We start from the raw sequence: 15,094 nt of genomic DNA, 5'->3' as shown, positions 1-15,094 counted from the left end.
TCCATGGCTTTGGATCCCTTTTAAATTCTTTATCTCCTGGAATATTTTTGCTCAACTTGAAGACTAATATTCCACCCCACTCTTAGTCTTTCATGAAAAGTAGCGTTGCAGAGCATACATTTTATGTGTATGCATATTGTGTACAAGGATATTGATATGTTGGTACACTTCCTGTTCACTTGGACCACATTTTACCAAAGATCCCATACCTGTCCCTGTTGTGGACAGATATCTCTTGGTGTCCAGATTGAACCTTTGAATCCTTCACGACTGGCAGCTCTTACTAGTTGACTAGAGCTGGGACAGGAGACACTTTTCTGTCATACCACCTTTGTTAGTTTCCTCACTCTGACATATTTGTATCTTCTCTTTTTTTTTTGTAGTTTAGATTTCCTAATTACATTTTATTTTTTTCATTTTGTTTATTAGTGTGATTTTTTTATTAAAATTATCCTTCATTCAGTTTGGAAATGTATTTGGAAATAATTTTCCATGAGTCTCTTGCATTTGTGTACATTTTGTGAACAAAAGCTTTGGTTTCCTTTGTTCTAGTCTACTTTTTCAAATTTTTTTCTATGGTGAGCAGCTTTGGAAAATATGGTGACTAGAACAGTGTATAAGTTTGTTTATAGCGTTGGATGATGAGAGTTGATTCCTTCCTTTAGAGCAAAAGTGATAGGCAGGCTTACTGCCCATTATAGTTATTCAGATTCCCAAATCTCAGGGTGCCTTTCCTGTATCACAGCCCACCATGTGATGTGTGCATATCAGCTGGCCCTGCTCAGGTTCTCTGAGAATTGGGACTCCAGAAACTGGAGCAAGAAAATTCTGTCATTTTGACTACTCCTATTGTTGTAGGGATTCCTGTGCCTCTGACTCAGGAGTCTTATTACTTCATCTGGTAACATGTGAGATAGTGATAGACTAGTTTGTTAGCTTCTAAGTGGTAAAATCTAAGCTGCTTCACAGTTGTTGACAATATGTAGGAAATAACAAATAAGCAAATAGCTACCGGAGTTCAGCTCAGAAATGTCATTGTATCCATGTTTTTCATTAAAAACTTAAATATAAATGTCACATACATTTCTCAGATTTTTTTAGGTTAAAATAAAGGTTTGACATAATTCTGCTATTTATATTTAATGACTGTTTTGAAAGCATAATAAGCCATCTGTTTCTCATATGCATTTAAGTTTGGATTATATGTATGTGTGGATGTATTCACATATATGGAATGTGTATATTCATGTTTTGAAAAACCAAATTAATCTTACTTTGCTTAATCATGTTTTTAAGAATTCCCCATATGTCATTATGATGTATTATTTGCCTCTATTCCAGAATATTGGAAAGAAGATGACCTGCCAAGAGTTCATTGCAAACCTCCAAGGGGTAAATGAAGGTGGTGATTTCTCCAAGGATCTACTGAAAGTAAGCACTGAATGATTGGTTTTTAAAATATGCTTATATTTATCTTTCTGCTTATTTTTAAAATAGGCTAAGGATCACTTAAGTATTTTGGTTTTTGCTTTTGGTTTTGTTGGTGATATTTCTGTCGGGCCTCATCCTTGATGTGTCAGACTGCAAGTACCCTTCAGTGAATTTATGCTAAAAGTTCACATTGTAATCAATAAGACTGAGATAATTAGATTTGGAATTATTGGTGATTCATAGTGGGCAGTTTTTTATTTATTTGTAAGCATACTGTCAGAACTTGAAAAGATCTCAAAGATATATTCACTATGGAAACAAAAAAAATTTACATGCTATAATGGAAGCAGTTGTGACTCTATCCAGTCCCTAGTTACAGAGCCACTGAAGTTGTCTCCGGAAATGTAAGTAATTGTAGAATATCTGAATTATTTGTACTCAGCTTTATTATTGGCATCATTCAGCATGCTTTTCCCTATCATATTTTCAAGGAGACAACAAAATCAGCTTTGGAATTCATAACATTCTATAGCCGTATAGATGAGATATGCATTTGATTAAATATAAAATAGTGATTGATAATAGATGTGAATAATTTAGAAGTTCAGGATAAGATGTGTGTGTTGACAGATTTCTATTTGATTCTAGCCTTCTTTTCTAAAACTTTGTACATGTGTAGACTTCCTTTGCAGTTCCTTTAAATTTGCTAAGGGAAACACATGTGAATCATGGTATGATCTTTTGTGCTCTCTGAAAAATAAATAAACATTAAAAAACAAGAAATGAAAATTGACAGCAGACATTTTCAGTGAAGCTTTTAGATTTTATTGATAGGCTGATGGTAACATACATGACTGTGGATGAATTACTGGGCAGATTTAGAGCGTGTTTGATGGAGCTGTCTGAATCCAAATGTAGTTAACATACAGTCCAGTGACTGCCGTTCACCTTGGGTAAACATATGTTCTTTGATTTACTCTGCCAAGAATTTGCTGGATGATTTGTTACAGTTGAGGCTATATTGAGATCCTGTTATAAACCTCAGGGGGGGAAAAACATGTATTATACTCTTTTTTTATTTATTGTAGGAAGATGACAGTGAAATAACACTGAAAATGACGGTGGCATTTAGCATGGAAATTGTCAAGTAAAATACTGATTCCCTTTCATAGCAAACCTCAACGTCTCACCCACTTAAGATGAGGATTTTCCATTTCAGAAAGAATCTGGATTTTACTGCAGATTTCAATCAAGAAAAGGTCTTCTTCAAACTATTTTTGCTTTATTTCTCTTTTTGGTGTGGCTCTCCTTCTTCCTTCCCTGCCCTCCTTCTCCTCCCTCCTTTCCCTTCCTTATTTCCTCTGTTTCTATTTATTTATGTCTTTTCCTTTTCTTTTGTTTTTCTTTTTGTCTCTCTCTTTCTTGTCTCTTCTCTCTCTCTCTCTCTCTCTCAGACTGTCTCCCTCACTGTCTTTTTCAGGGCCTATCTCTTGATTGTCTTCAGAGATAAATTAGTAGGTGGAATTCAAATTAATATTGAACTTTTGTGGAAAATGATTATACACATGCCATACAGATAACATACTTACATACAGATAAACAGAAAGTATTTGGTATCATCTTACAGGGTTCTGAGTAACCTACTCCTTTCTGTCTTTTACCCTCTCTCCAACTTAAAAATTACAGGCATATACAACATTCAGTTTAATTTATGAGGTAACATGCTTAGAGTTAAATGGATTGAACTGAGGCTTTCATTGATACATAGTGATATTATTACTTTTAGATTCTTTGGGTCCAAAGTAGCATTTGTTATTTTGTTTGTTTGTTTATTAGAGAGAGAGAGAGAGGGAGAAAATGTGAGCATGGAATTGGACAGAGAGAGGGAGAGAGAGAAAATCCCAAGCAGGCTATATGCTGTCAGCACAGAGCCTGATGCAGGCCTCAGTTTCGTGAACCATGAGATCATGACTTGAGCCAAAATCAAGAGTTGTAGGCTTTAACTGACTGAACCACCCAGGCACCCCAGGATCAAGAGTAACATTTGAATTTATGTCTCTTCAGATTTCTTTGTTACCGTTGGTAGCAGTTCAACTTATGTCTCTTGTTTACTATGGTTGGGTCGTAGACAATATTTATTGAAGGCCCACTGTGCGTTCAATGAGTATTGTGGATTTGGAGAACTTGCTAGAACTGAATGGACCACTTTCCTCACAAACTACTGAGAAAGATGGATGGTTCTCTTTCCCTTAAAATGAATAGTTATTCCATATTAAAATTAAAATATAAAATGATTCTACTTGTTCTCAACAGAAAGTTATCAAGAAAGATAATCTGAAAACTTTAATTTTTTAACATATTTATATATTTTTACTTTTTTAACGCTTATTCATTTTAGAGAGAGCACTAGCAGGGGTGGGGCGGAGAGAGAGGGAGACACAGAATCCGAAGTAGGTTCCAGGTTCTGAGCTAAAAGTCGAATGTTTAACCAATTGAGCCACCCAGGCACCCCAACCTTAATGTATTTAGTATGAAAAATGAGAAATTTATTTCAAGACTTTAATTCAGAGACTTAAATTAATATTTTGCTTTACTCTTGCCTTGGACTACATTTAAATGATACATTGAGCTCTTCTTTTTAGTTTACAATTCCACAGCAGTTTCCCTTTTCACTCAAATGACCTAAACAGATAAATGAATGCTCTGTGCAAATAAGAATGTTTCCCCTGCAAGTTGCTTTGAGTATAAATTCTAGATGCCTATAGTATAAAGTAGAATAATTTGGATACCAAATACAACCAGTGATAGAATATTATTTAATTTCTTTAAAGTTGAAGTCTGGGTGGGAGGATATGTTTGAGACAGGCCTTAGAAATATAGGTACAATTATACTAGTAGACTTATTTTGGTTTTTAGTTAGATTATTTTTCTACTTCATCTTCCAACCCCTTTCTCACCCATAAACATTACTGTTCTCTGTCATAAGTACCTCTCCTTATTATTTCACCAAATCAAGACAGCACTTCATTTAACAAAATATGCCAAACCATCTGGCATGTTTCATGGCTCTGTAGGCACTACCCATCCCAACACGTGGATGTGGTTTGTGCTTAAGCATCCTTAGGACAGTGTGGAAAAGAAGGGAAAATGGAGACTCTGCTTTTAGTTCAGACAGAATAAGGCATTCCTAAGATTTTATAATAAGTAATAAAACCCTTAAGTACATGAATAGAGAGGGATGAGAATGTAAAATGTGGGTCAGCTCTGGATTAGAGGCTGAACTTTCTGAGAGACATTGTCAGGTGGTGATTATGATTATGGACTCGGGAGCTATACTGACTGAGTTCTAATCCCAGCTCCCACTGAGGGACTTTAAGTAAATTCACTGAAATTTAGTTCCTTGATTTCCTCTTCTGTGAAATTGGAGATTTTATTAGTACCCATCTCATCAGTTTTTTTAATAATTGAATGAGTTAATATATAAAGCCTTTAGAGTCCTAGCATGTAATAAATGCTGTATGTATTAGCTATTATATATTTTTATTTTAAATATTATTTTATTTTTTACCAGCTTGAAGTAGACTGGGAAGGGCCTCCATCCCTTCCTTCAGGATTTGGATCTAAGGTGTTTTTACAACTACTAGGACCAAGTAGTTTTTACAACTACTAGGTCTAATTAAGATTATCTTTAATGCACAAAACCTCTTTTGCCCATCCTTTGTTAGCCTAGGCATATACATTCTCTTGCTGTTTAAAGGGACCATCTGTGAACTTGACTTTGAGCATTTCCTCCTTTTGTGGTAAGATTTTTAACTGTCATCATTTATGGCTTCCTTTCTTTCCAAAGACTTGTTGGTTTTACTTCTTGTACTGTTGGTGGGAATGCAGACTGGTGTAGCCACTCTGGAGAACAGTATGGCAGTTACTCAAAAACTTAAAAACAGAACTATCCTACAATCCAGCAATTGTACTGCTAGGTGTTTACCCAAAAGTTACAGAAATATTGATTTGAAGGGGCACGTGCACTCCAATGTTTATAGCAGCATTATCAGTAATAAACTTTGGAGAGAGCCCAAATGTCGATTGCTTGATGAATGAGTAAAGAAGATTTGGTATATATATACAACGGACTATTACTCAGCCATCAAAAACATGGAATCTTGCCATTTGCAATGACATGGATGGAGCTAGAGAGTATTATGCTAAGCAAAATAAGTCAGTCAGAAAAAGACAAATACCATTTGATTTCACTCATGAGGAATTTAAGAAACAAAACAGATGAACGTATGGGAAGGGGTAAAAAAGAAAAAAATGAGAGGGAAACAGACTTTTAGGGATAGAGAACAAACTGAGGGTTGATAGAGGGTGTTGGATGGAGGGGTGGGCTAAATGGGTGATGGGCTTTAAGGAGGACACTTACGATGAGCACTAGAGTGATGAATCATGAGTTCATGATTTCTGAATCATGATTTCATTGGTTTCTGCTCCTGAAACCAATGTTGCACTGTATGTTAACTAACTAGAATTTAAATAAAAATTTTTTTAAAAAGACCTGTTCGTTCTGAAGAATGGCCATCAAAATTTTCCACAAGGAACATTTGTTCCATAAAGTCTGTGTTAACATTGCGGAGGCACTTGAAAATGAACACTGGTAAGCCCTATATTTTCCTTGCCTTTTTACCTTGTTAACAGTGGGTTGTTTCTCCTGGACCTTATGCCTCGTGTCCCACTCTTCTATTTGGTTTGGGTCTTTGAATCTGCAAGAGTGGTGGTCCTGCACCTTCTTACTTAGGACTGTTTGGAGAAAACGTAAGAGAGCAAGTGGGCATCTAGCAACTTTTCTTTTTTCCCCGAGTTTTAGACACTTCAAATAATTCACATCTACATTAATATCCCAGGATTATTTTGGGGTCTTTAAAGAGGACAAGAACTAATTTGCTTCCTCAAAGGTTCTACCAGATTCCAGGACCAGTTTAAGTTTGGTCTTAAACTTTTCTGTAAGTTTTATTTCATCTGAGTTTCCTATGAATCTCTATTCTTGGCTATAACAGAAAAGCCACATTTCAATCTTCAATCTATTCTGCTTTCCATTTCTAACCTTGTGATAATCCCTAATTTCTGATTTTTACAGTGAAACATGAAACCCTAGTTGTTTTCTGTCTCAACTTTCTTATTGCCACCTACCATTCGATACTCAGATAAAGTTCTTTATATTTTTATCATGGTCATAGTTAGGTCTTTAATTTTCTTTTTTTCTTGAGCAGCAAACGAATTCAATAGGTGCCGATGGGAATTAGGAAAAAAAAAATATCGAGGGGCCCCTGGGTGGCTCAGTTGGTGAAGCATCCAACTTTTGATTATGGTTCAGGTTACGATCTCAACAGTTTGTGAGAGTGAGTCCCACATCTGATAGTGCGGAGCCTGCTTGGGATTCTCTCTCTCTCCCTCTCTCTCTGCCACTCTCCTGCTCTCAGGCTCTCCCTCTCTCTCAAAACAAATACACATTTTTTTAAAAGAAAAAAATTAGCTAAAGAAATCTCTAAGAATTTTTCTATCATCTTAATGATGGAGAGGGTAGAATCAGCAAGACACTCAAGTCTCTCAAAGTGATTCTAACATAAGTAAAACACAAAACTGAGTACCATTTTCAGAGTGTTTTGAAACATACCTCCTTTGCCTCCTTTTAAATCTGCTTATGTATATTAAATTGCTTCGGCAAGTCAATAACATGCCATCCTTACAGGCTACTTACTGCTTGTGATTAGATGTTTGACTTTAGAATATTCTTCAGAAATTTAATTTTTGAGGTGGAAATTTTTGCACCTATCTCCTTTACTTGGGAATTTATTAACCTTGAAATTAATTTGCAGTCTCTTAAGGGAAGAGCAGAAGTTTTCATTCTCTCAGGTGTGTAGTTAAAACATGAAGCGTGTGTGTGTTTGTGTGTGTGTGTGTGTGTGTGTGTGTGAAGGTTGTGTGGGGGAAATGCCAGTTAAATTGACAGAACATAAATCAGTATACCTGGCTTAGTGGAAATCATACGCTTCATTTCATTAATGAAATGATAAATAACATAGTGAATTAAATTATTAAATATTGTATTGGTCAGAATCCCAATAAAAGTTGTTATTCAGATGTGTTTGTTTTCCCTTAGCTTTCAAGAAAAGACAGAATTTAGGTGAGATTCTTGTAAAAGAAATTTCTAAGGATATACAGGTTACCTGTTTCCAATCCTTAACATATGTAGTTGGCTCAAAGCATTATGTTTTGTTCTAAATGACATTTTCTTATTTGGTATTCTTAGGGAAAAATAATTTGTGACAATGATGGTGAAACTAGCCAGGAGGGTAGTGTTTAAACAGAGGTTTAAAAGGTTAGCAAAGAAAAATACATTTTGTTTTATTTTCGAGTTTTATTTAAATTCCAGTTAATATACAGTATAACATTAGTTTCAGGTGTAGAGTCTAGTGATTCATCACTTACGTGCAATACCTAGTGCTCATCACAAGTGCCCTCCTTAATACAAATCACCCATTTAACAAGTCCCCTGGCCCACCTCCCCTCCAATAATCCTCAGTTTGTTCTCTGTTATTATGGGTCTGTTTTCTAGTTTGCCTCTCTCTTTCATTCCCTCTCTCTCTCTCTCTTTCTCTTATTTTTACCCCCTATGTTCATCTGTTTTGTTTCCTAAATTCCAAATGAGTGAAATCATATATTTGTCTTTCTCTGATTTATTTTGCTTAGCATAATACTCTCTAGATCCATCCACATCATTGCAAATGACTAAATTTCATTTTTTATTATTGAGTAATTTTCCATTATATATATATACACATATATATACACACATGTATACATATGTATAGATATACACACACATACACATGCACACACACAAATACATATCACATTGTTATCTATCCATCAGTCAATGCACATTTGGGCTCTTTCCATAATGGGGCTATTGTTGATAATGCGTGTATGCATTTGAATGAGTGTTTTTATATTTTTTGGGTAAATACTCAGTAGCATGATTCCTGAATCATAAGGTGGTTCTAATTTTAACTTTTTGAGGAATCTCCATACTGTTTTCCATAGTAGCTGCACCAATTTGCGTTCCTACCAACAGTGTAAGTGAGTTCCCCTTTCCCTTCATCCTTGCAACATTTCTTGTTTCCTGTGTTGTTAATTTTAGCCATTCTGACAGGTGCGAGGTGGTATCTCATTGTGGTTTTGATTTGTATTTCCCTGATGATGAGTGATATTGGAGCGTCTTTTCATGTGTCTGTTAGCCATCTGGATGTCTTCTTTGGAAAAGTATCTATTCATGTCTTCTGCCCATTTCTTCACTGGATTATTTGTTTTTAGGTGTTGAGTTTGAGCAATTTTTTGTAGCTTTCGGATACTAATCCTTTATCTGATATGTCATTGCAAATATCTTCTCCCCATTGTGGAGGTTGCCTTTAGTTTTGTTGATTATTTCCTTTGCTGTGCATAAGTTTTTCATCTTGATGAAGTCCCAGTAGTTCCTTTTTTCTTTTGTTTCCCTTGACTAGGAAATATAAAATTATACTGTGAAGTTCAAAACCATAAGGCTTTTCAATCAGTAACAGTTGTATTTAAGGTTAAACAAACAAAATCAATCAGCCATCACACATAGCAGTAAGTGGTATTTTTCTAATCTCAAACCCTAAAACGTATCTGTTTCACACAGTGTGACATCAAGAGCTGTAAAGATTCTTCTTAAAAAGGGAGAGAGCAAAACCAGCCCACTTCACTTCCAGAATTCTGTTTATATATCTAATTTGACCCTTTCAGCTAGGGAGAAGATTGAAAATTTAATACTGAAAATTGCCCTACTTTTCTTTATCCCAAAAAGCTGATCTTATGCAACATCCTGCACCCTGACTACATAAACCATTCATGCTGTCTACTCTTTAATCTTTATTTCCAGTGTTATCACTGAGGACAGATAGAACTAGAGAAATCTGAACAAAGTCAGGTCTTATTAATGTTGGTACTCTGGTTGTGATATCATACTATAGTTTTACAGATGTTACCATTGGAGGAAACTAGGTAAAACATGTAAGATATCTATTATTTCTTACAACTACCTGCAGATCTGTAATTTTCTCAGTAAAACTTTAAATAAAGAAAAAGCCCACTTTAAAAAAATGAAAAGGCAAATGGGCGTGTTCTCTCCATTCAGAGATTTTGGCATCATATAAATTAGTTTAGTGAAATTTTACTACTCTTGTCTCTTTTAAAGTACCAAATATCATGATCAAACAGCTTAGGCATAACAGCAAGCAGCATTAAAAACAATAGTATATTAAGAAAAAGGCAATGGGAATTATTTTCAAGTGTTGAAAGCTGGAAAGTCACATAAATCTATTTTTAAAAACATTATTATTACTCTAGATGCTGTAGAGAATTGTTGGAAAGATGTGATTGTAGAAATGGAAAGGTGGTGAAGAAATGATCTGTCCATGAGAGAAGGTGTAGTGACTTGAATGTGGGTAGTGACACTATTGAGAAAAACATACTCACTATTGAATTATTTTCAGTTTGTTATTAGAATTTCTATTGCCAAATTTCCCCTGAATTGTCCTTCTTTCCCATCCTATATCACCTGCATTCTAAACTGTGAAGAAGAGCAACAAAAAGTAGAAAAACCTTAATTGTTTCTTCTGGGTTATTGTTTGATCTGTTAGGCCAAATGTGATGGTAGATTTTGTGACTCTCTGAAGTAAATAGTGTCAGATTTGGAAAAAAAACAAGCCCAATATTTTACCTTTACCAGGCAGTTAACTTTATTCAGTTTCTTTGTGTATAACATGGATAATAATACTTTCCTCTAAGAGTGCTGATGAGGATTAAATAAGATGATGTGTGTTCACTCCCTCTCTGCCCCTCTCCCTCTCTCCCTCTCTCTCTCTCTCTCTGTCTCAAAATAAACATTTTTTTTTTAAAAAGGGGCATCTGGTGGAATACTACATGGCCATGAGAAAAAATGAAATCTGGCCATGTATAGCAACATGGATGGACCTTGAGGGTGTTATGCTGAGCAAAATAAGTCAGGCAGAGAAGGACAAATACCGTATGTTTGCACGTATAAGAGGATTAGGAGGAACTTAACGGAGGACCATGGGGGAGAAGAAGGGGGGAAATGGTGTTGGAGAGGGAGAGAGGCCAACCATTAAAGACTCTTGAATACTGAGAACAAACTGAGGACTGATGGGTTGGGGGGGGGAGTAGGGGGGAGATGGGCATGGAGGAGGGCACTTGTGGGGATGAGCTCTGGGTGTTATATGGAAACCAACTTGACAATAAACTATTTGTAAAAAAAATAAAGTAAATAAAATATAAATGCTAACTATAAAAAAAGAACTTATACATCTTAAAACTGGAAAAAAAGGCGGGGGGGGGGCATCTGGGTGGCTCAGTCAGTTAAGCATCCAACTCCTGATTTCGACTCAGGTCATGATCTCATGGTTTGTGGGATTGGGCGATTGGGCCCTGCTGACTGACCGTAGCCCTCTTTCTGTCTGTCTGTCTCTCTCTCTCTCTCTGTCACTCTCTCTTTCTGCCCCTCTCCCACTCTGGGTGGCTCAGTTGGTTAAGCGTCTGACTTCGGCTCAGGTCATGATTTCACAGTTCATGGGTTCGAGCCCTGTATTGGGCTTTGTGCTGACAGCTCAGAGCCTGGAGTCTACTTCAGATTCTGTGTCTCCCTCTCTCTCTGCCCCACCCCCACTCACTCTGTCTCTGTCTCTCAAAATAAAATAAAGATATAAAAAATTAAAAAAAGATGATGTGCATTGAGTAGCTATTAGCATTGTGTCGTTCGAGTGTTCATAAATGTTAACTTCTTTGTTTTTTCTACTGCTCTAGTTTTTGTGACTAGGTTGTGAAGGTCACTGGGCTTCGAGCCTATTTTAATGCTGCCAGTGTTAGACGGGTGGTGAACGTTTGGTGTGATTATTTTACCTCTTTGTACCTTAGTTTCTTCATTTGTAAAATAAGAAAATTTAGGCCATGTCCATAATCGATTTGGGCTCCTATAGCCCACAGTGTCTAGGACCCAGCCCTTCTCTGTCACCGCCACTTGCCACCTGGGCCAGAATTTCTTGCTCTGTTTTTCTTTTGTGCCCTTATCTTTTGAGCTAAATATTCATGTCAGGGAAGTTCAAAAAATCCCATAGATGATCTTTAAGGTACATTTCAATCCAAGTATTACAAGCATTCTTAACATAATTTTCTTCATAAATTCAAGTCATAACTCTGAAATTTTAACTTTTGTATATTGTATTTACTGGTTTAGACAAAGAAGTATGTAGTTAATAGTGAAAGTTCAGATTTAAATCCAGGAAAATTACCTTTGTGTTAGCAGCATTGTCAAAGGATTAATCCTAAAGAATTCTATGAAAGGAAGAAGCAGGCTGCAGTCTGAAAAAAAGTCTGAACTTGTTATAAATGAAAAGCCTGAAGTGAATTCTCAAAAATACTTGATCTGAGTTATATTCGGAGTATGTAGTTGAAAATAGGAACTTATGGGTGGTATTTAAGTGTAGCTAAAAAAAGAGCATCAACTGTTGCCTAGAGTAGGTGAGTTCTCTCAGAGAGAAGGTCATGGAAACCTGGTAGCAACAGTATCTATGGAGGAAAAGGGCTTGGATGCTTATCCTGATATAGGCAGGAGAGCTTTTAAAGAGGAAAAACTATGTTAGCAAGCTTTTTTAAGAGAAAAGCTTTAAAGGTTCTTGTCTAGAATATGGAATATTGCTTTTTTCAGTAAAATAAATCAAGCTGAGTTGTGATAAAAGGTTCATGGTGTGTTTCTGCTTCTTTCCCCATGGAAATCTTGAAGCATGCTTTGCTTCTAGACATGTGCTCGTCATGAACAGAATAATGATTCTGCCTTTCATATGATTTAGACCTTGAATGAAAAATGGTGACTGTAATGAGGATAATACTTTGAAGTAGCTGAAAATCCACAAAACATGTTCATGCTTTAAAAAAAAAAAAAATATATATATATATATATATATATATCAAAAAGAAGTCTGGAAAAACATTTTAGCAGAACAGATGCTACTTAAAAAGTACAAACAGATTTTTAACAACAACAAAAAAAAAGGAAAGGCAAAAAGTTTGAATAGGGGAGGTGGTAATCATTAAGGGTACTTTAGTGGAATATTAATGATTCCCAAAGAGATTCTTATTTTTTAATTTGATCTTGAAGAAGTGCTACAGAATTTCATATTCAGATGCATCTGTGGAAATTAGATTGTAAGTTTGGAGATTTTTTAAAATATCATAACATAACCCATCTAGGTTGCCACTCCTTTCACATGTATGAACATGTGCTATTAATGTGAGTGTAATGGGTCACACTGTGAATTCAAACCATCCTCCTTTTGTTCATGGGTTCCTTAGGAGTGATGTGCTTTTTTCTTTCTTTTTTTTTTTTTTTTTAAACAGGCTTGCAATCCTGTGGTAAACTATCAGTAAATATTATATTCTAAACACAGTGTTTACCTATCCATTAAGGATACAGTGAAACAAATTTTAATTGAAAGGCATTTTTAGCTGCATACTAAAAAATGCCATAAATGAAAACAGTTTTTGTGGTCGTGTTAATGCTTTGCTTATGTAAAGGCCAGTTGTCTGATAAGGACTCTGAAAGTTGAAAGCACATAAAAAGTTAAAATAAAAACTCTGAACAGCCAGAATAAATGGATGTTATAGCATCTGTGTAACAACCCTTAAAATTTTACTCAGACCCTCATTTGTGGCCTATTTTTAATAGTAACCACAGTTTTTCCTTCAAAGTACTGGCCTAATCTCCTTCCTTCGTACATCCTAAGCAAATGGGCATGCAGACACAGGTGGATACTGATATATAAACAACAGCCTAGGGGCACCTGAGTGGCTCAGTCGGTTGAGTGTCTGACTTCAGCTCAGGTCATGATTTCACAGTTCGTGGGTTTGAACCCCACGTTAGGCTCAGTGCTGAATGCTTGCTCAGAGCCTGGAGCCTGTTTTGGATTCTGTGTCTCCTTTTCTCTCTGCCCCTCCCCAGTTCACACACTCTCAAAAATAAATAAAAAATATAAAAGGAAATTTTAAAAATAAATAAATAAACAACAGCCTAACGCTATGGACTGGCTGGGCACCCCCCACTGATCATCCCTGAGCTAGCTCTCCACTGACAAAATAATGGCCACATCTAGTTGATTTTTCTAAAACAAACTTAATAAAACACAAGTGTTTAGGTTGTTATTTAAAATTTTTCGTTCTAGGGGCGCCTGGGTGGCTTAGTCGGTTAAGCGTCCGACTTTCGCTTAGGTCATGATCTCACGGCTCGTGGGTTCGAGCCCCGCGTCGGGCTCTGTGCTGACTGCCAGCTCAGAGCCTGGAGCCTGTTTCAGAGTCTGTGTCTCCCTCTCTCTCTGACCCTCCCCTGCTCTCGCTGTCTCTGTCTCTCTCTTAGAAATGAATAAAAAAAATATTTAAAAAAAAAAAAAAAAATTTTTCGTTCTATTATTTTGAGTTATCCCAGTTAGCCATATATTAGAAGGATGAAGTTGAAGGGAGTGCTGTTAGGTATATGGACATTAGCAAGAAGTGATTTGATAATGAAGTAAAGAGAAAATGAAACCTTAAAAAGCACTGGTTCTTCAATTGAAGCAGCTGTAGTTGTTTTGACAAAAGACAGGCAAATCTGTGTAGTCAACAGCTTCTCAGAGAATGGCTCTATTACATAGCACATCAGAGTAATGGATGTACTTAATGAGTCATCAGAAATGTTGCATTATGCTTATTTAGTTTAAGGAGACAGTGTGAAATAAATTTGGAAAGATTACCAACAAAACTATTTTATAAAGATTTTGGCATTAGAAATTAGCTTCAATTAGAAAATCCACTATTGTAGAATAATTAATATCTCTACTCATTTTTGAACTCCATTCCTTGTCAGTGTTGGATTTTTTTGTTGTTAATTTATAAGTTTTTGTTTATTTTAGTTGCTTTACCACTTATTTTCTCCCTCAGACTTCTCACAGATAGCAGCATAGTTGTGTTGTAACGTTGCTTTCTCAGAAACACCAGGAAGCACATTTTCCCAGACGTCCCAAGGGAGTGTTAACTGGATGATGTAGGTGCACAAACCCTCCCCTTGACACTATATATTCCTGTAGTTCTCCCTCATCATCTCAGATACCTGTTGAAAATTCTGATAATTTCAGATAAATGAACTACTATGTTCATTTCTACATACTACCATTTGAAGAAGACCACCAAGGAAGTCCGTACTTAATCCTAAGGCAGGTCATTTTGTCATGTGGTTGCTTAATTCTAGAAGCAGTCAGCAGCACTTATTTGTTACAAATGCAACATAAATAAGTGGTTTCCTTGTTTTCCTTCAATTTTTTTCCACCTCTAGAAACATAAATCAAAGACAAATTTGTGTACATAAATATTACCTTAAAGGATTGTTTGCATTTCGTGTTGTTAGTCATATGTTGTAGACTTAAGCAAAATAAAGACATATTTGAAGTTATTAATTTTGAGACTGTGTGAATTTTGATTAGATGATATGGCTTGTTGCTTGTGATGACTTTCTCCATGATGTTTTTTTTTAAATTTGAGTGTAGGTGAC

General features: G+C 35.9%; 1 protein-coding gene across 5 annotated transcripts in view; it reads left to right on the top strand.

Moving 5' to 3' along the window:
* Window positions 1–15,094, top strand: part of PSD3 (pleckstrin and Sec7 domain containing 3) — a 593,010-nt gene that overhangs the window by 298,379 nt on the left and 279,537 nt on the right. For all 5 annotated transcript variants that reach the window (XM_077773127.1, XM_077773129.1, XM_077773131.1 and 2 more), the window contains one exon: window positions 1,342–1,431. In XM_077773127.1, coding sequence (XP_077629253.1) covers window positions 1,342–1,431 — 90 coding nt within the window. The remainder of the gene's footprint in view (window positions 1–1,341; window positions 1,432–15,094) is intronic.

Source organism: Crocuta crocuta, unplaced genomic scaffold (assembly GCF_008692635.1).
Source record: "Crocuta crocuta isolate KB4526 unplaced genomic scaffold, BGI_CrCroc_1.0 scaffold177, whole genome shotgun sequence".
NCBI lineage: Eukaryota > Metazoa > Chordata > Mammalia > Carnivora > Hyaenidae > Crocuta > Crocuta crocuta.
This window is presented reverse-complemented; position numbering and strand designations above follow the sequence as displayed.